The 21924-nt window shown below is 42.7% G+C and overlaps 1 protein-coding gene across 6 annotated transcripts in view; it reads right to left on the reverse strand.

Moving 5' to 3' along the window:
* Positions 1–3581: 3581 nt before the first annotated feature.
* Sycp2l (synaptonemal complex protein 2 like) overlaps positions 3582–21924 on the reverse strand; it is a 52890-nt gene continuing 34547 nt past the window's right edge. For 4 of the 6 annotated variants that reach the window (XM_076939139.1, XM_076939137.1, XM_076939136.1 and 1 more), the window contains 10 exons: positions 20362–20454; positions 19138–19282; positions 18567–18616; positions 16656–16782; positions 14135–14211; positions 13916–13988; positions 10391–10465; positions 9062–9165; positions 7892–7989; positions 5321–5566 (listed from right to left, as the gene is read on the reverse strand). In XM_076939139.1, the coding sequence (XP_076795254.1) occupies positions 5419–5566; positions 7892–7989; positions 9062–9165; positions 10391–10465; positions 13916–13988; positions 14135–14211; positions 16656–16782; positions 18567–18616; positions 19138–19282; positions 20362–20454 (990 nt within the window). In that variant the 3' untranslated portion in view covers positions 5321–5418. Of the gene's footprint in view, positions 3643–5314; positions 5567–7891; positions 7990–9061; positions 9166–10390; positions 10466–13915; positions 13989–14134; positions 14212–16655; positions 16783–18566; positions 18617–19137; positions 19283–20361; positions 20455–21924 lie in introns of those variants that run through there. The other 2 variants (XM_076939138.1, XM_076939141.1) reach the window with 2 other exon arrangements.

The raw sequence follows: 21924 nt of genomic DNA on the forward strand, positions 1-21924 counted from the left end.
TTTTTAGTTCTAGTTGCTAGTCTCTTTCCCAGTTCCAAGTTCTCTTCCAAGTTTTCTTCTCAAGTCTCAAGTGTCTAGTTCTTAGTTCCAGCTGTAATAAGTCTCAAGTCCTTATCCCTATTCCAAGTTTTCTTCTGTCTGCCTCTTGACTTTTATATGTCTCACTTCTAAGCTATGCCTTTAAGCCTTGTCTCTAAATCACACCTTTAAGTCATGCCCTTAAGTCTCACACCTTTAAGTCTCACTCACCCAAGGGAAGATCTTGGGTATCTAAAACAAGATGTTATCAGAGTGTGCTCAGCTGTTGTAGGCTGTTGTAAACAAGTCTCTTGTCAGGGTATATGGCTCAAGATGGCTGCAAGGATGATAGCCGCCTTCTGTTGGCTCCCCACAAGAAGAGTCAGTGGGCTTTTTCAAAGATGTCCCCCAGTGCTCAGGCTCAGCCTTTTTTTTTTTTTTTTTTGTCATCTTTCATCTCTGCAGCCTCTAAATGAGCTCTTTAATTCTCTCACCTACCATCATCACTCTTGTGTGTCTCCATTCCTCTCACGGGTTTAAGTCTCAAATGTTCCCGCAGACTTGTGTTTTGAACACCTGTCTTCTGGTCTGGTGGCACTATTTTAGGGCAGTGGTTCTCAACCTGTGGAACATGATCCCTTTGGAGATGAACCCTTTCACAGGGATGGCCCAAGACCATTGGAAAACACAGGTATTTACATTATGATTCATAAATTAGCAAAATCACAGTTATAAAGCAGTAATGAGATAATTTTATGATTGAGGTCACTACAATATGAAGAACTGTATTCAAAGGGTCACAGTATTGGGAAGGTTGAGAAACGCTGTTTCAGGGGATTGTGGTACCCTTAGGAGACGGAAGCTTTCTGATAGAAGTAAACCACTAGACCCCAGCCTTTGAAGGACTGAGCCCGGCTCACGATCTAGACATTTATTACTCTATTGTATGCAGTAAGAAGGGCAGATCTTCCCACCAGGCTGGACTGAATCACGTAAAACAATAGCTGAAGTCAACCTTCCCGTTTCTGTCATGGACTTTGCTCACAGCAATACAAACATAACATACTCAGGAAGCACTTCGCAGTCAAGGCCTTCATCCTGGCAATAGCCTTTCCTAATATGCTGGATTCCACTGCATACATTTTTGACTTCCTAAGTCACTGAGTTAACTTAATCATTCCCTACCAGATGTTCTCACCTACAGAATCAGTCCTCCCCGCCATGCGAGTGAAGGAAGTTTAGTGTGGACTTCCTTCCCTAGAATACTCTGTAGGTTTATGGCCTTGAGCAAATTCTTAGGTTTTTTTCTTCTGTGGTTCCTATAGCCACATTTAACAATTCTGCATCCTAAGAAAACTGTACTCATCCCCAAAGATCTATTTCCAGTAGTACCTCTCCTTTATAAAAGCCATTCCTGATTACACAGTAAAAATGACCACCCTTTCCTTATGGCTTTGCCAGGGTCAGTTATTCCTGACAGTGTGTGGCATGTACAGGGTCATCTGAATGCTCTTGTGTCCTCCTTAGACAAATCCTTAGCATCTACAGTCACATCTTACTACATATTCTAGCTCCTTCCATATAAGCTAAGCTCAAGGCTTTTTCTAGAAAACAGTGCTCAAATGTGCGCTCCCTAGTTACAGAAGTCACATGTCCTTAGGTGTCCAGCAGGACCAGCAGTGAAGCCCACACAATTGTGTCATCAGAAGGGATGAGCCTTGAACTGGGTGTGTCTAATGGAAGTGAGATCAATTAATCTCATTAACTGATCCTCTATGAAAGATTTTATTTTTAATTGTGTGTGTACTCTTTTAAGCAAAACCTTATGGCAATGTACTAAAGCATATTTTGTTACATGTTATTTTTAAAAAACTCAAAAATTCAATTAAGGTTACATATGTTTGCATTAGGGGAAAACTACAAACTAATATGCTAGCTATAACATAGCTGTGTTATAACAAGAACATACTGCTCAATGCACAGTCTCTACTGATCCAACTATACACTGTCTGACTTTGTAAGTGCACCCAAATGATATCAGCTTTGTTTAATTTCTCTAAAATAAATTCAAATGCCCCAGTGTACATGTAAGCCCTCTGTAGACAAACTTAGTAGTGATCTTAGGAGGAATATTTCTCCTCAGATGAGCATGTGCTTTGGGGTAGAGGGCTGGAGAAATGAAATTATCTGAAGAGCAACAGTAGCCTCCCCCCTTATAATTTCATGCCCGGTGGTTTTCATCTATTCTGTTTTCAGATTACTTTTCCTTTAAGGGGGTCTGTGAAATAATCTCTATGACAGTGCTGAATTTTCTGGCTTCTACAAAACTTGAAAGCCTTCTCCAAATAAAATGAAGCTTACTTTTAAAAACCGTATGAAAAGTAAGCCACATGGAATTGCTGAACATCTTGGATTTTTCTATTACTGGACCAAGTTTGAATAGGAAGGTTAGTTTCCTTGAACAGTTGGATAGAACAGAACAAGCTGCGAGCCTGCCTTATCCTGCCCTATTCCACCCTAACTCAGCAGCTGCTAAGGGCTGTTAGCTCTGAAGGACAGCTCCTGGGCCAAGGTACCCCAGACTCCATCTCCATCTTCCTCCTCAGGCTGTTGTACCTGTTGGAAGAAGAAATGGAGAATAGTGTTGAGTCAAGCTGCAACCACTACACATCTTGGGCCCTTGGAACTCACAGCCAACAAGACCATCATTCTTTTTGAGAGCTATGTCCGTGACTCTGATGTATTGGGGGATCACAATCTTAAGTGCACCCCTTCAGTTCTATGCTAAGCCATAGAAAACAGAGAGGCTGGAAACCAATCAGCATGCTTAGGCAAGCTAAGCTATAAATGAATATGCTCCATATGCTGTGACTTACCAAATTTAATGTACTTATCCAAACGTGAAGTTGTTTTATAGATGGCCCCTTAATCACATAGATATTTTTATGTATGGGTGTTTTGCTTGAATGTACGTCTGCACACCATATGTATGCAGTGCCCAAGGAATCCAGAAGAAGAATTCGAATCCTGAAGCTGGAGGTATAGATGGGTTGTGAGCCTCCTTGTGGGTGCTGGGAATTGAACCCAAGTCCTGTAGAAGTGCTCTTAACCTTTGAGCCATCTCTGTAGTCCTGTCTCGTCCCACGTTGTTGTTGTCTTAAATTTCGTGATTGTATGTGTGTATATGCATATGTGTGTATGTATATGTATGTGTGTGTATATGTGTGAGAGTGTGTGTGTTTAATTAGACGAGAGAACAATTTTTAGAATTCTCTCCTTCCACCATGTGGGTTCCAGGTACTGAACTCAGGTTTTCAGGCTCAGTAAGCTTAGACCTTCTTCTTTGGTATGGTAGGACTATGTCTGCATGCTGGTCAGCCACTGTATCTCCATGTTTATTGCAAGCACTCAACTCTAAAGACTGAATGGCTGAACTGAGCCTAATCGTGGGGTTAGAGGATGCTCACAGCAGAAAGGTGACATAAAGGATCAGAGTCTTTCAGTGCTTACATCTTCCCACCTCAGTTCTCAAGGACTGAACAATGACAATTTCTATACCTACCTGAGGGTGCAGTCATAAAGCCAAGCTTTGGCTTTCCTTATTAAGGATGGGTTGAGTCGAACCTGGAAGAAATTGGCCCATCACTTACTATGTTCATATTAGGCATGTTAAAAACAAGAACGTGCATCTATGTATATCTCACAGAATTATTCTGTAGATTGTTTCATGATAACACCCAAGAAGGGTTTCTGGCAACCCTGGTCAGCAACATTAAAGCTTCATGTATATTTCCACTCAAGTCTGTTTTAGGAACTGTCTCTATCAATACTACTAACCTATACATGTGGGGCCTTTCACAAGCACCACTCAAAGCCTGGAATCTTTAACTCTTTGAAGCAGTAGGCTAGAGGTAGAAATAATCTCATTTAAGGGTGTCCTAGGAAGAGAGATAATGCTATCATTGAGATGAATACCTGACAAAGGGGCAGCCACTGGATACCTGTGTGATCTTGACTGAGCTAACTAACTTCTAACAGGGATACTAATAAAATCTGAACACTCGGTCTAGAACAGGGAGCCCAGTCATCACTCAGTGTGAGCTAAAAGCAATATCCTTATCTGCCATTTGCAACTCGGGTGGGGGGTGGGGGAGGGTCAGTTTTATTATGCCACAGAAAGAATAAAAGCAAAAGCTTAATGTAGAAAAAAAAATCTCTTATCAGCATCACCTGTCAATAAAAAAGCCGATGGCCAATGAGCTGAGGCAGGAAGAGAGAGGATTCTGGGAAATAATGAGAGAATAAAACAAAGAAATATCCAGGAACTCAGGGGAGAGGGATGTACACTAGCAGGTGGCTGAACTCAGGATAGAATAAAGAGGAGACTCGCCCCAGACTTGGACGCATGAAACTGAAGAAGAGGTAACTAACCAGCTGGAAGACATGGAATAGTTTGAATGGGTTAAATAAGTTACGAGCTAGTCAGGGATGAGCCAAAGCTTGTGGCCTAGGCATTTAATAATAATTAGTCTCAGAGTTGTTGCTGTCAAGAACTAAATGGCCTGGAGGAAAAAAATGAATTTATAGTTTTACAGCTTAAGAAAGTACACTTGGAAGAGAAACATTCTAAGTTCACCAAGGAGCTGAATCAATGGGAGATAAATGTAGAATGTGTTGCAGCCATCTTCGGCTATTTTGTGGGTTCCGATTTTTGTTTTTACGAGAAGTGGGGAGACAGTCAGGAGCCACTAACCAGGTAGGTATCTGTGCTTCTGTGAATAACCTCCTCACCCTCGTTCCTGTCAGAGGACATGAAAGCAGAATGGAGACTAGTTACTGAGAGAGAAGGGATCAGCAGGAATGAAAGGCAGACAAAAGAAGATGACTTCAATGAAAATGTCATAACAGGGGCATAAGATGGTCCAGAAGGGAAGGATGCTTGCTATGTAACCCTGACAACCTGAGTTTGATCCCTGGAACCCATTTCAAGGTAGGAGAGCTGTCCTCACAAAATTAGCCCTAACTGTGTGATAGCATACACATATATCCCTATCATAATTCATATATAAGAAATAAAAATTTTACATTTTTGAAATGTCATCATGAGCCAGATATGGTGGCAACACACTTCAAATCCCCAGCACATAGGAGGTGTGGGTAGCAGATTTCTGTGATTTTTGAGGCCAGCTTGGAATACATAGTGAGTTCCAGGACAACCAGGGCTCCATATAGAAACCTGTCTCAGACAGCAAAGTAACAGCAGAAGACTCCTCTTGAAAGAATAATTTTATAGTACCTCCACACTTGCTGATCACAGAATAATTCCAAGTCGGGCAACTGTCTCTCCCAAAACTCCTGAAATGAAACAGGTTCTGACTAAACACTCCATGCTTCTTTTGACTAGAAAAGGTTCTTTGGTCCCAGAGACAGCACAGACAATGAACTTGCCAGAGCATCCTTCTCGAGGCATGTCAGTGTCTGAAGATCCTTCTCCAAGCTGCTCAGCTCCTGAAGGACGGAGCTGTGGAACCTCTCCAGCTTGTCCAGTCTGCCAAACAGGAAAGCAGCCAACTTCAGTGGGGCCGACTGTGTTGTGACAGAATGGTCCCCAAGAGAACCAATCTTGCCTTATGAACATGTTGGTGCCTTCTCTTCCCGCCTTTTCCTGTTACATGATCCTGGATCCCAGAAACTCAGTGACCTCTCACCTAGCCCCTGGCAGCAGCCCAGAGCCAGCCACTAAGTCTTTAATAGCTTAACACAGGACAGACAGACAGCTCCAAGAAAGGGCGCCCTCCCTCCCTTCTAACTCTGTTCTCACTCCTCTGTCTGGCCTTGTACTGCCATGAGAGTTGTGATCAGGTAGGTTCACATCTCCTTTTCCTACCTCTGTGTTTTAGTTTCAGATTTTCTGACAGTCACTATACTGTGTCTGGCGTCATTCTATGTCATATAAATAAATGGCTTATCTGTCACATACTGCCTCTCTTTTCCTTTAGGTTCAATGTTCTGTATAAACAAAAGCAACTGTGGATTTCTGCTTCTTTGGATGTAGAATGTTAAAATCTTTGTTTCAGAATAGTAGTATTGGAAAGTGATGGGGCAGGGCCTACTGGGAGGTCTTAGATCATCAGTGAGCATGTGAGTCTGTGAGATCTGGGACTCTTATTTTGATTTCCTGTTCGTTGAACAGTTTTCTCTGCTACCTGTTCTGACCATGACACCTTCCTCTACCACAGAGCTCAGAGCAACAGGGCCGATTAATCACAGACTAAATCCCCCAAAACCATGAGTCGAAACATGTGTGTGCACATATACATGAGTGCCTAGTTTTATTGCAACAGGGTCTTGGTCTACAATCTCAGCCTGATCGAAAACTCATTATGTAGACTGGCCCCCAATCATGGCAATTCTCCTGCCTCAGCCTCTGATATTGCTGGAATTACAGACTCAGGCTACGATGCTTGGCTACCTCAGGTATCTGCTTATAATCAGAAAACTACCTCACAGTTAGCTGCCCTCCCTGATCTCTCACACTGAGCATAGAACAAGTGCCTGGCATTATTGTTCAGTGTGTTTTAGCTGAGTGAAGTCCTGGCTGAGGATAAAGCCCTTCAAATACAATAGGGATTTGCCAAATCCAGAGCCCTCCATGATTTTGTCTGGCCATTGTATATATACAAGAACTTTTTTAAAAAAAAATTTATAACTTTTTATTCAAACAATGCATTCTAACCCCAAGAACCTTTCTACTTTAGCTAAACAAATATCTTCTCCCCAACCTCCACTTCAAGCCATTCTCTCCAGTGTGGAGCAATCACCACAGTCTTCTTCCCCACGGCACTAGAATCTTTGTTTCCAAGATCTCATTAGAAAAGCGCTTCCATGGCAGTTCTTCTGAACTGACTCCAACTACGAGGAAACCCATCACTCACTTCTGCTTCCTTCTTCAGTCTCTGAAATGTAGGCACCTGGTACTCCCTGTGATATACCACATCGTCTTATCACACACAATATAACATAAAATTTGCTAACTATGTTTAGGAGAGCAAGCAGTGGGCATATTTGTGGTACTCTGCTGTCTCACCTGTTACACACCTGCAAAGATTTCCCATCACGAGAAACAGAAATTCTGTGCCCATTAAACAATTAATAGTTGACTCCCCCCCCCCCCAAAGCCTCTGATGTTTTCTGTCACAAATTTCTACTCGCTCCAGTAGGTATCTCATTTAAGTGGAATCTTGCAGTATTTACCCTCTATGAGCCTGGCTTTTTACTCTTAGAATAATGTTTTCAAGGTTCATCCATGTTTAGCACATATATCGTTATGATCAAGCACATGACAATACATGCATGTGTGTTCATATATCGTGTGTGTGTGTGTGTGTGTGTGTGTGTGTGTGTGTGTGTGTGTGTAACAATAATCCAAGAGAAACAGACTAGTTGTTTGAGAGGGGGTAACATGGTAGGACTTGCAGAGATAGTATTAGAGAGGGGCTCAAGGCCAGAAAAGGGAGAGACGTGATGTAATTATATTTTAACTAAAAGCAAAAGTCTTCCCACGGCTGGATGACGGCTGGCTGGATAGACCACACTTCACCTCATCTGTTTTCATAGCTCCACAGGCTTGCCCCACCTTTGCAAATGTGTTAGCATTTTCAGTGAGCATCTTTTAGCACCGTTCACTGGTAGCTCATGAAGAGGCTGGAAGAGAGAACGGAGTTCCAGATCTCATCTTGTAGATGGAGAACCAGACTCCAGAAAGCTTCAGAGACACAGGAAACTTCACGTCTCCACACACTATCTCCTTAACCTCAAGGTAATGGCCACAGGTGTTGCTTCACCCCCATGGTTTTGCTTTTCAAGTAGTTACCTGCACATGTGTATCCGTTTCCAAAGACTTATTAGGCAAGCTGGCACTTCTTTTGCTTTTTCTGAAGAGAGTAGAATCTCTTTGGGCTTGAGCATAAGCTATTGACATGGAAACAAAAATGAGGGCATTTGGGGTAAGCATGATATACTAAGTTGAGTGTTTACTATATTCAAAAGACACCACCTGAACACAGCAACATTCACAGGAAGCATTCCTGCTGAGAGACCAGAGAGGTGTCATCCTATGTACGCTTCAGGCATTATCTCTGGGTTAGTACTATAAAGAACAAGAGAACCCAAGGAAACCTATATTTATGCTAATGATACAATGTAACAGGTAATACACACGTCCTTTCTACATTGGCTGATTGCTGAAAGCCATACTCTGGAGGTCTCCTGGGTTAGAGAGATGTGGACTGGGCATGACATTTTTCTTGAATGTGCTGATACAGAACAGAATAAGGGACTTTCTGATAATGAGGCAAAGTCCGAACAAACTGAAACTGCCGTGCTGGGCAGCCTAGAGATAAGACTGAGATGACTTGCACACAGGAGGCCTCAAAGATCTGCTGTTATTAAACAGATACCCTCCACATCCCCCTCCTGCTGCATCTTAGAGTCTGATCTCCTGTAGAAGGTTCCCTCCTTCCTTGTCTATCTGCCTGGCACTGTGGTCAAACTATGGCCTTCTGAGCATGCCACCAGTGGGTCCCAGCCAAGAACATTTGGTCCCACTGGAGAGAATGGACAAGGAACAGTCTTATCCATTCAATATTGTCATCGGAATGGCAATAAAGTCAGTGACCAGAGCCAAGATGAATGCCCCTGCCTCATGCTTAGGGGACTGTCATACATGAAGAGTATTGTACTATTACAATGAAAGGCGCATGGTGGCAAAGTCAGAATGAGCTGAATTCTCCTTCTGTTGCTTTCTGCCCAACTCTGCTAAGGGATACAGTTGACAAATCAGAAATATGGCAACTAGAGAGATTGCTCAGTCCATTTGTGCCCTCTGACCAGTACCTGTCCGCTCCCTGCCTCTCCCTGGCCTCCGGTAACCACCCCTGTGCTCTGCCTTCTACTTCAGCTCTCATAGATCTCACGTAAATAGGTGACGTCATGCAATGTCTGTCTGTCTCGTTCCACATTTCCTGCTTTAGTGGACTGGTACCTCAAATTTTTTTTTCAGATCTCTAGTGAAGTTTTCAAAGGCTGTTTTAAAAGCAGAACTGTTGGCATTTTCTGGCACATCTTCTTGAGATGGAGTAGATTTATCTGAGACAAAAATGAAATATTAGCAGTAACTAAAAGAAAATGCTCAAGTATAAACAAAAATAAAATCTGAAAGATAACTAAAAAAAAAAAAAAATACGCTCAAATAGACATGTTTGGCCTCTGCTTGCCAGAAGATGCAACAATTTGTCAGAAGCACAAATGTAAACCTTAGACACCCTGCCCCCCCACCCCCAAACTAGCTAGCTGCATCTGATTCTGCAATATGGCTGACCCTGACCACACTAGCTAGCTCATACTTAATCAGTAAGACAGGCACCTCATGCTACCTCCCACCAAACCTACCCTCTTTCAAGTGTTTATTTCATCCAAACCTTCTCAGCACCTTCAATCAGATCAATTGATAGCGCATCTAAGAAGGCGGCTTGGGAATTACAGGAAGTTGTAAGGAAGACACAACATGGAAGACAGTGTAATGGCTCAGTGGGTAAGGGTGCTTGTCACCATGCCTGATGACATGAGTTTAATCTGTGGGTTCTGTATAAGGAGAGAACTGATACCAGAAAGTCATCCTCCATCCTTCACACATGCATGACCTGCGCATGTGTGTACGTAAGTAAATGACAAGGATATGACAGCGTATGTCAGTGAGGATAGCCTGACATAGACTCTCAGACTTACCTAGCTAGGCACATAAGGCCTCTGTTCCAAAGGGTTTACCTTTACCAGCTTGTTCGTTCCTTACAAAAACCATGGTAGGTGCTTCACATGAAACACTGACACCATCTGACTTCTGCAAACTCACACCAGCAGCTCCAGGAATAGAACCCAGGTTATCTCAATTCATGGCAATCTTATGCCTCTAGGCTGCCAATTTGTCTTCTTGAAGCCCTTCATTTCAAGATCTATAGTACTATCAGAAGCCTCGCCAAGCTCACGTAGGCATGAACTATCACCCGCTTCGATTATAAATTATGTGTGCACACAAATGTAATAGCTATCAGCTAAGCAGAGGCCTCTAATCTTAGAACCTGTTGGTCTTAAAGAGGAGCTACAGAGCAGAAATCAAAGTGCTTTTATCCACAGTTTGTGCAACAATTTGCTCATCTCAAAGAAAAAAAAAAAAAAAAAAACGCTTAGCACGTAGGCTGACTGTAGCCCTGGTGATCTTAGAATGCAGCTCTTGTAAGACACATGAGTAGTACATTAAGAACAGACACATCCATCACACCCCTCCCTCAGCTGCTGGCTGAGTGCATGCAGTTACCTGGCACAATGGGGAGTTCTGGAGCGTCTTCTAATCTTGATTGCTTTAGGGTAATGACACTCCCATTGGGCATCTCTAAAAGTAAACAGCATGGTCATGAAACCTTTGTGTGTGTGTGTACTTCCTTTGGGTCCAATGTATCTTGTCCTCTTTTGTCTGTGGACTTCACATGTATGTCCACCGTATCTGCACCACCCTGTGTTGATGAAGGTCTTTCTACAACCTCTCCCCAACCAGCTCTTCTTGAATTCCCCAACCCCCTCTTCATTCATAACCTTCACTGACAGACAGACAGACACACACACCAAAAGACAGACATGCACACATGCATACACACACAGAGAGAGACAGACATGCACACAGAAACACATGTGCACACACACATACACAAAAGGACGGACAAACACACAGAGACAGACACACACAAAGCACATCCTACTGAGTCCAGTTAGTGTTACATTTACTTTCATGACTTTGGGGCTGACTCCTTAGGTTTGGAGTCACATGAAGGAAAAACCAAACTGTTTCTCCTTCCTCCGCAGCCACTGTCAACAGTTCTTTACCTAGGCTGGACTTAGTAAGGTTTTTCTGCACCTATGCTGGGGTGTCAGTCAGTGTGTTCTTTGCAGGTTTTGTGCAGACAGCCACGCTGGGAAAGTTCATGGGAGAAACATCTCTGTCCTGTCCTGAAGAAACTGTTATGTGATGTTAGTCCTGGACGTCAGGCTCTTACAAACATTCCCATCTCCACTTCTGCGATGCAGCCTTGGTCTTAGATGTAGGGGTTGTGTTGTAGCTGTCACATTTGGGGGAAGGAATCCCTACAGCCATTTGTTTTATGCACGTCCCTGGTCATGGCCTCTTTTTGGCAGTTAATAACTAACTTTGGTACAACACAGGTGAACCTCATCTCCTCCCCGTTACTAATCACTAACTGTTGGCAGGTGGATGGAGCCGCCTAAGACTCAAAGCACTGCTGTCTACTGATACCTGAAGGAAACGTGGCCACAGGCATCCCTTTGATGCTCTCAGACACAGTTAGGAATTCACAAGGTACAGACAGACTCGCTAGACACAGTGTTTTAAATAAAGCCAGAGCAGTGGACAGTAAAAATATCCCCAGATGGCTGTAGATGGGTTTGTTTGAGATTCTTCTGTTCCTTTGGCCTCTATGGGTTTTTTGTTGTTGTTGTTGTTGTTGTTGTTTGTATGTATGTTTGGTTAATTGGTTGGTTGGTTGGTTAGGTTTTTATACCAGTACCATGTTGTTTTTTGTTACAGTATAGAGTTATTTGAAGCCAGGCACTGTGATGGATGCCACCATCATCCCTCCTGTTTGGGTTTGCGTCTGTGATTTAGGTCCTTGGTGCATCCTTATGGTATTTCCTCTATTTTTCTGGAGAGTGTTGTTGGAAGTGTGATGGGGACCACACTGAATCTGCACATTACCTTCTGGGATCTTCTTCAACAGTTGGGGCTAGGGGATGGGCACACACAGAGAAGAATGAAACCAGATCCTTAAATCTCACTTGCTACAAAAGTCAATGTGAAATGTGTGAAAACCATCACTCTAGGATCTGAAACCTTAAGATGGCTCAAGAGAAACACGGGGAAGAAAGCACTTCAAGAAATAGGATCAGGCAAGAATTCTGTAAAGGACTCTAACTGCCTACAAAGTCATTGTGAGGATTGAGAAATGATATCACATAAAATGTAAAAGCTTTTGCATAGCAGGGGGAACAGCACCAGAATGAAGGGGCAGCCTATATAATGGGGGTGTCTTTTTCAGCCCTCTATCCAACAGGGGACAAGTATTTAGAAAAAAATAAAGAACTCCAAAATACATGCAAATAATACAATCCAGTAAACTAACCAAATGAATTGGACAGATGGTTTTCAAAAATTAAGCGTAAGTAGTCAAATAAATATATGGGGAAAAGAACATGAGACAGCTTTAACCATTGAAGAAATGCAAATAAAAAACACTCTGAAATTCTTGGTGACGCACCTCAGTCACCAAGCAAACAACATATACTTCGAGGATGGGATACTGTCGTTATAAACTGTTGGTCGGAGTGTAAATGAGTGTAGACACTGTGGAAATCAGTATGAAGATAAGCAGTAAGACCAGAGCTACCATACGACACAGCTGTACCATTCCAGGGACTATAGTCAAAGGAACCTAAGTCTGTATACTACAGAGACCCCTGGCTATCCATTTGAGGCATCATTCAAAATAACCAGTCACAGAATGAGCCTGCATGTTCATCAGCAAATGATCCAACTAAAGAAAACATGGCAGTCAGCCCCCACGCAACCCTGCCCAGGCCCATCAAGAATTGTACAAGAGGGTAAACCAGCTGGGTGAGTTTGCCAGATCACCTCTCCTCTCTGCTCAAGCCCACTGACAGTCTCACGGCAGTGCAAGCTATCCAAGCAAGTTCCCCAGACCCCCACACGGGACTATGGGGAGTCCCACAGAAGTGATGCTACCAGATGGGTCTCTCCAATACCTGCCCACACCACTCCAGCCCTCCCAAGCTAAGCATCAGCAACATTGCCTTTACAACAGCCAGGCATGGCATCTGGACTCACCAGGAAGAGCCTCTCACACACTCTGTCAGTATGTGACAGTCGGCCCCGGATCTGGTACCCATACCACTTTTCTATGCTCAGACCCAACTCAGAGACACACTCACTTGCTTTTTGGTTGCCAGTGAATTTAATCATCTCTGTCAAAAGTCAATGCCAAATACTGGAAGGACTGACTTACAACCCTTCAGACCTGATCTGAAGTCAACCGGTCTTGGACAAGAACAAAAACTTGCTCTCAGCAGAGGCTGGTCAGGTGTACAATCAGTGAGACAAGTCCACATGCCCAGGTCATACCCCCACAAAAACCATAAACCATGAAAGGCCAAGACAGGACTTTCCCCAAACCCCACAAACTATAGAAACGTTTACCAAGGAGAATTATCTAGATGAATCAAAATGAGGAAGTTTTTTTTTAAAAAAAAAAAAAAAAACAAAAAAACAATTATCAACATGATCAAAGAATTCAAGAAGTTTGAAGAGGATGAAAGAACAAACATGAATGAACTTAAAGAGTTGAGGAAGAAACTCCTGCCGGAAGCCAAAGAAAATACAAATACACGCTGAAGGGAATGACGAGGACAATTCAGAATTCATAAGTGACTTCGCTAAAATGACAGAAATACTGAAGTAAAAATCAAGCTGAAATGAAGTTGGGACTGGAAAACAAAAACAACTACTACTACTTCCTAATCAGAAATCTCAGAGTAAATCCTGATTGTTAGGTGGGATCAACCAGAAGAGAAAATATTGGGACCTGAAGATAATGTCGAGGAACTAGACCACTCCATAAAAAAAAATAGGATTACTTTTTAAAGACACACGTGAAAGGAACATGTGTGCACAGTGATATTTTTATCTGGCATAATCTGAAAAATGGCCCAGATTAATTACACTTTTTATTTTCTGTTAAAGAAAAAAGGATTACTCAACCGCCTCTGTGTTCCAAGTTTTCTAGCTTGTGCTTGAAGCTACTGTTCCCCATGAATGGTTCTTGGTTCACAATCTAAAACACAAAATATAGACATATCTAATTGGTACACAGACATAGCTATAAAACATAGAAGTGGCATTGTCCCACCCACTTAACGGAATAGGCAATTGTTTTATGAGACTATAATTTAAGTCTGGAAAAAATCAAATAGGTAGTACCTCAGGTACATTTTCCTCCTCCACTTCCGGGTGCTCTACGGAAGACGAACTGCTGGATGGAAGACGACTTTGGAGTTCTGAATATTAGAGGAAACAATTCACAGTGAGTAAACAGATGGAGAAAAATTCATATGGCATTCAGCAGATTTCACTGTTAAAGGAGGGGGAATAGTCCTTAACACAATCTCGTGTCTCTCTCAGGGCATGCAGGCTTGTTGGGTTTCCACGTCCAAAGATAAATGGACAGTTCCCCGGGCAGCCGCCATAGCTGTGCGTCTGGTCCGTGCACCCTGGCTTCTCTCTCCTCGGACTTCCATTGCCTCCCTTTCGTTCCTCTTCCCCATTACTGACTTGATACAGTCATACATCATTCACCGACTATCACAAATTGATGTGACGCCACGCAACATTCACCACCTACCGAACTCGTTCACCTAAAACTGTAAGGTCTCCGTGCTTTGACTGACATCTTCATTTCTCCACCCACGTGGTAAACATTTTATTTTCTGCTTCTGTGATTTTGAATTTTGTAGTCTCCTCACGCTTAGTGTAAAGATAATGCAGTGCCTCTCCACCTTGCTCACTTCTTATAGTGAAATATCCTATAGGTCAATCCTTTCCACAAAAGGCAAAACTTCCTTTTTATAGGACATGCAATCGAGTCATACGCCCACCACGATGTCAACCACCTAACTCATTGATAAACACTTAAGTTGTTCCACTTATTATGGGTTAGGTTAATGACAGTGAGTAGCATCTCATAGATTTGGCAGGCATTTGAGCATTTTGTCCAGTTTTAATTATTTTTCACGCTGAAACAGAGTTTCTTACAGGTTTTAGATATCAACACTTTACCAGTTCTATGCAAACATCTCTGGCAGTTGTCAGGCATGCCCTGCTATACATCAGCCTGTCAATAGGGTCTTGCTTACTTCTGCATCATATCTAAAAAGCCATTACCAAGGGCGGTGTCAGGGAGCTGTTTCCCTATGCTTTAAGATGGCTTGTCTATTTGTCTCCTTTGTTCCCCAGACAGATTCGCTTCTATTCATGTGTGTGTGTGATTTTATATATCTATAAAGTCTACAACCCACAAATAGGGGGAAACATTTAGGGGCCTGAGAGATGGCTCAGTAATTAAGAGCACTGGCAGCTCTTCCAGAGGATCCCAGTTTGATTGCCAGCACCTCCATGGCAGCTCACAACCATCTTTTACTCCACCTCCAGGGATTTTGATACCCTCTTCTGGCCTCTAATGGAACCAGGCACATACATGGTGCACATACATGCATGCAGGTAAAACACCCAGACACACAAACCAAAAATAAAACTGTGATATTTGTTATAGACTCATTTAATCCGATTAGCTCCAACTGCATCCATTGTCCAAAAATCACATCACTCTTCATGATTAAACGAATTCCTTTGTGTATGCACCACATTTTTTAAAAAATAATTCTTACATCCCAGTTGCTGCCCTCTGGTCCCTCCACACGCAGGAACCTGACCCTCTCTCTCTTCCCCTTCTCCTCTGAGAGGGTGGGGTTTCCCTGGGTATCCCCCAACCCTGGCATTATCAAGTCTCTGCAGATGTACATTTCTAAAAACTTTACTTGATGCATATGGGTGTTTGGTTGGAATGTATGTCCTCACACCAGAAGCCGGCATCGGAGTCGATGGAAACTACTGTGGCACAAGTTGTGAGCCACAACGTGAGTATTGGGATTTGAACTCGGGATCTCTGGAAGAGCATTCAGTGATCTCAGCTGCTGAGGCATTTCTGTGGTCCAGGCCACATTTTCTTTAGCCCTCCCTCTGTGGGGGCATTTTTAGCTCACTGAGTCACCATTTTGACCTGTTACCTGCATTGGTAACAGCACTGCTCTCTTACCATTGGGAACTTTGATTGCTGCTTTTCATTTGTGGCTGACTTTGTTCTGTAGCTACAAAAAAATTGAGCCATTGAAACAAAAACAAGGGTCAGAAAGCAAAACTGTCATCAGTCAGTCCTTTTAGAAGTTTATGATCCTTTCTGTTGGTCACCATTTGCATTTTCCTGTCTTAGAGAGGAGTGACGGATTCTCATGGACAAGCCAAGCTCAAGCTTCAGAGCAAAGTTAGAATTCAGAATCACCCATGGTCTGCGAGTGGAAACATTAAACAGAGAAAGCATCACGCTGTCGATTGTTCAGAGATTATTTTAGGTTTTCCTCAGAGCCAGGATGTAGCTTAATGGATGTTAGTGACAAGATTGATGGCTGAGTTCAGTACCCAAAATCCACATGGAAGGAGACAGCCAATTCCTGAAAGTGGTTCTCTGATCTCCATATGGATGTTGTCACACACACACACACACACACACACACACACACACACACACACACGTGTATATACATACACACACATGTAGGCATGCACACATGTACACACAATTTCTAAAAAGTTCAAAAGCAGTTTCTTTCATAGACCATATCCCCAAATACAATTTTTTTATACTATAAACTAACTGAAAATCAAGTACCTATTTTCTCTGTAGATGCCTCAAGAGTTAAAGGCACAGAACTATCTTGTAGTTTTGTTTCAGAAATTTTCAGAAGAGTGGAATCATTTCTCCTGGAGATGCCTTTCCATAGTGGTGTTAGCTCAGCCTAAAATATAACAGTCTTATTAAATGTTAATATTCATAACACTTGAATGTAACAACAAAAACTCACAAGATACTTTCAATAGCTTTTAAGAAAACTAAGTATTGGGTTTGCTGAATTAAAAAACACTAAGTCCCAACCAACCCCAAACTAGAACAACACTAAAGTAAAATCTTAACCGATAACTCCAGCCTGGTACCTCTAAAGCATGATGCAGGTCAGAGGACCAGCAACAGAAGAACTCAACAGAGATGTAAATTTTCAACCTACAAGCTACCCAATCAGAAATGGGCAGGGTCCAGCACCTAGCACTCTGCAGACCTTAAGTGGGAGTTTGACAAGTTGCTAATAACTGCCAGTTCTTATAAATATACGGTAGACCCCTTAGTTTCCAGTCTAAGGCAGTTTTCTGATCTGCTGTCTTGGTGAATCTATGGTTCAAAGAATACAGTACTTATCTTCCCCTTAACAGAAAACATTCTCTAGCCCTTGCCCCAAATTCTATCCTTGCAATCCAATGCAGAGTAATTTCCAGTAATGGAAATGTCAGCACGACACCCTCACTGAAAAACCAGCATGGAATTCTTACTCATTGCACAGTTTAAATGTATCAGGTTTGATTCTGTGGAGTTTCTTGGGGCTTAATTAAAACCAAAGTTGTATTTATTTGAATATCTTCTTTTGACATGTTTACAATGGATAACTACTTATTCTAGGCTATACTATTCAACAAAACATTAAGTAAAAATAGCTGCCAATATCCACAGATTTTTTTTCCATTCATGAATTCAACAAGTTATGGAACAAAAATATTCAGGAAAATAATATGATACACCAAAGACATTCAGACCAATATTTTGGTTATTCTTTAATATCACACAGTGACTGTACAGCATGACACTACATCGGGTATTATAAGTCATCCAATGGCAGTTTAAAGTCCACAGGTCATATGCAGATACTTTGCTATTTTCCGAGGCGTGTGATTGTCCACAGCTTTTGGTATCTAGGCTGTATACTAGAACCAACTGCCAAGAGATACAGAAAGACATATATTAGCTATCCTTACTCACAGGTTTAGCCTATGAGCTATGGAGTAAAATGGGTGGAGATGGGGCCGGAACACTAACTACATTCTATTTCTACAAGAGCAGGTAGGGTACCCTCAGGATCCTAGCAGCTGCTCCTTATTAACCTATGATGAGCTGGTGATATACTCTGTGATAAGTGAGAGAGAGTGTGTGTGTATATAAGACATACACACTGATCAGACAAGAAGTCACTCAGCAAATAAGATGAACCATTTGTCTTTGAATTAGGGTGCAAAGTACTAGTGTCCATACTCCTTAGTCCTTTGATTTAAAGAGAGAGAAATCTGGAATTGTATAACTTTATGGATAAAATTTATATGAACCTAAAGATGTTTCAACCTTGTAAACTTAAAAGTGCAAATGCCAAAATCATTAAAAAAAAATTTTTTTTAACATATTATCTCAAAAAACTAGAAACTAAAAGAAGAATTACATCAGTGAGTTCATTCTGAAGTGGAAATTCAAGAGCATGCATTTGTGAGAAATCAGAACAGCAATGGTGTTTAAATAAAGATCCTTCAGTGGCGTTTAGTGGGGGAGGGGGCTAAATTTACCTTGAAAGCCATTGATCTCATTGAAGTCATTGATCTACCAATGCATACCAGGAGACCCCTGATTTGTTATCACAGCCCGGAAGAAAGTGATGAAGTCTGACGCACCCACAATGCCCTGGGGCAACCAATAAGGTGCACTTACTTCATCTTTCTCAGGAGCATGGCCACTTCTGACTGGGGAGAGTGGTAGGACTGAAAGCGAGCACACAGTGGGCACATTTCCACGTGAGACACAGATACAGCCACCCCTCCCCCAGTCACACATGTGTACACTACCAGTTCCTGTCCTGGCGCAGTGTCTGCACTCAGGAGGCTTTTCTCATCATTCAGCCTCGTCCCCATTCCCCAGGCCCCCACTGCCCTCACCATCACCCTCATACTTTGTCACTGAACAATAAATGATTCTTCTCGGCTCTTCAAAACCTACTCTTCCCCAAGAGTTAGCTCAAAATCCACCCACTTCTTACAGAAGATGGTTCCAGCTTAGGCCAGATTCCTTTTGGCCAATTGCCACCCTTTTTCTGCACCTCATATATTTCAACTGTAGGCTGGCCCCATGTGTGCAAGCATTCTGCTTTTGCAGGTATTACCAGGAAGACGTCGCCAAGACCATGTATTTCCTTGGTATCTTCCTTCCCCATTACATATGGGAACATAAATATCCGCTGACTTGCTGAGAAGTAGCCCAAATAATATAAGCAGACAGAGCTTACTCCGTAGAGAACTGACTCCTGGCTTCCTCCTCTGGGAGTATGTTCTTAGGGATTTCCTTTTGCGGTTCTGGGTCCAGGATTGTTTGCTGGTACTTGAACTTGAATCTTCCTTACTCTCCAAGAAGTAATGTTTCCTATCATTAAACTTTTCAAAAACAGATGACAAGTGAGAACACCCAAAGTAGAGAATAGCATCATCTGTGTACAAACACATCAACACACTCGTATGCGCGCTAGCACACACACTAAACACTGATTCCGCTTGGTAGACACAACTGATACAAAACTAGGCTCTTTTCCACCAAAAGAAAGAAAGTGTAAGACACCCTCCCCATGAAGGGAGGATCTCCCTCAAGCCGCAGGAATTTGCGGCCACCCAATAACTCACAAGACACCATTCTTGATGCAAGAGGTATATTTTGGGGTCAGCCAACTGAGGCCGAGACTCATAACCCACACAGGGGCAGAGGAGTATCGACCCTGTCGGCTGGGAGTGGAGGGTTTATATAGAGAAGAACCACAAACCAAGGGTGTGTGTGTGTGAGGGGGTAACCAAGGAAACATAACATAAAAACAGTAGAAAGTCTTAAAAAGTCCCAACCCAAATTTAGTCAGGGTCATGCGGAAAACATCTTATACACTTATCTTTTGTAAGAATGTAACCTTGCCCAACCTTTTATCTTGTGGTCAGCCAGTTCCTGGGACCACCCAGATGACTTGGATCTTTCTTTGTGGTCAGGAATGTGTCTTCCTCCTTTGGGCCTTCCCCACCCACAGGTGGGTTCTCTTCCCTGAGGTCTGAGAATGTTAATCAGCCTCTGCCTTCCTCTCCTGAATGTTAATCCAGCAAGTGTCCTCTGACTTAGGGATAATGTACCCCTCCCGGAATGTGAAATGTATCCCGGGGCAGTGAAGGCCTAAAATCTTATATTCAGTTCCGCTTTTTCATATGTTTTCTATACCTTTCAAAAGAAAGGAAAGAAAGAAAGGTAAAGAAAGAAAGTGAAAGAAAGACAAGGATAGGGAAAAAAGGTACAAAACTAAGGGGAAAGAAAAGGGGGAGGTCATTCCACGAATCAGTTCCCACAAGAGGTGCCCTTGCAAAAAATGACAAGTTCTCTCTAGTTCAGTATTTGGCGTGCCCTTTCCCCAGCCTTGAGCAGACCTGAAAGACCTTATTTACCACAACAGACCAAGTGATAGGATCTAGGTGCAGTTACCCACCTTGGCTGCACTGAACTTAGAAGAACTACCCCTGGGCTTGCCTTGAGACATCTCCGGCTGTGTCAAAGGATGGGTTCCCCCACCAGTCTCCAGCTGAAACAAGAAAGGGTTTGGTGGGGCTTCCCCTTTAAAGTGAGAGCTGAACATTAAACTTTGAGCCTTGATCAGAGAACTTTGTCTTGGCTTCATCTCTTCTCTCTCTGTCGCCTTTTCATTCCCAGGCCCCATTTCAAGTAAACCCAGTTGATCCATGGCTACAGACGACTACAATTTGGGACTGAAGGAGGATTGGTAAGTGTCCCAAAGCAGCGGCACCCCAATATTACACCAACACCTCCACTTCCAGCACAGGTCGACATGACAAAACCAAGTTAAAACGCTCTTCCCAGTGGCTAGGATGTAGCTCCTTGGTCAAGACCTTCCCAAACATGTATAGCCCCGAGTTTTACCCACAGTGGGACAAAGGGACGCAGAGGAGTGTCTCTGTAAGAGACAGGTATCACCGGTGAATAGGAACGAATTTACTTCAGATTACTCATTATTGTTGGCTGTTGGTATTCAATTAAGTGTTTAAACTATCTTTTATACGCCTCTATGCAAAAACATGGTTTGTGCCATGTGGCTGGACCTTGTGATTGTTTACAATTTGAACCCATGAGAACTTTACTCCGACGACCATTCTTAACCCTCAGTGTAAACTGGCTGAGGCTCTGGATAAAGTCAGCTATTTCATGAGACTTTAGTCTGCCCGGCTTATCAGCTCCATTCTCCCAGCTAGGACAGCGTCGGTGAACCAGGAAGACCTTTTCTTGCAGCTGATTTCCTCCGTTTGTCACAGCAACAGAAACCTGACAAATACTGTACTTTAAAAAAAAAAAAAAAAAAAAGTTTGGCTGTGTCCTGTATCAATGGGACCAAAACCTCCAGACTTCCTTATTGTCTGCTGACCCCAGGTGGGAAAACTTTTGAGACTCAGGGACTGAGGCTAAGAATGACTACAGGACACTTGGTGGCAGCTCATGATCTTGATGTTAGAAAAAAAAAAAAAGCCTTTTTTTTCCCAGTGTTCATTTTTTTGAGATTTTTAATACACTGAAATGCAGGCTTAGGGGATTGTGCTTTCCCCTGAGAAGTCACTAGCAGTAGTTTACTGGATGAGTGTCATTAGATTCACAAAGACAGAAAGCCACAGCTTTAAACACTAACTCAGAGGCATTTTATTTTGTTGTTTTGGTTGGTTTGTTTTGAGACTGTCTTGCTCTGTGCCCCACGCTGGCCTTGAACTCATGGAAATCCTCCTGCCTCAGCCTGCCACGTGCCGGATTACAGGAGTGAGCCATCATACCTGGTCCTTTCAATTCTTTAACAGGTCAAAATCCACTACTGGGAGGTGGTGGGTGCACCATGTGTCTACCAGCCTTGTCCTTTTCTTTTGTAAAGCAAGCTTTCGGCTCTAGGACCAACCTAACATGGTTAGGGAGTTGAAGTAGAGCCCCACATCTGCCCTTCTGATAGATTTCCTTGGCTTTCATGTGTTAGTCACCATAGCAACGCCCATTTTTA

The sequence above is a fragment of the Arvicanthis niloticus genome, chromosome 8 (assembly GCF_011762505.2).
Source record: "Arvicanthis niloticus isolate mArvNil1 chromosome 8, mArvNil1.pat.X, whole genome shotgun sequence".
Lineage (NCBI taxonomy): Eukaryota > Metazoa > Chordata > Mammalia > Rodentia > Muridae > Arvicanthis > Arvicanthis niloticus.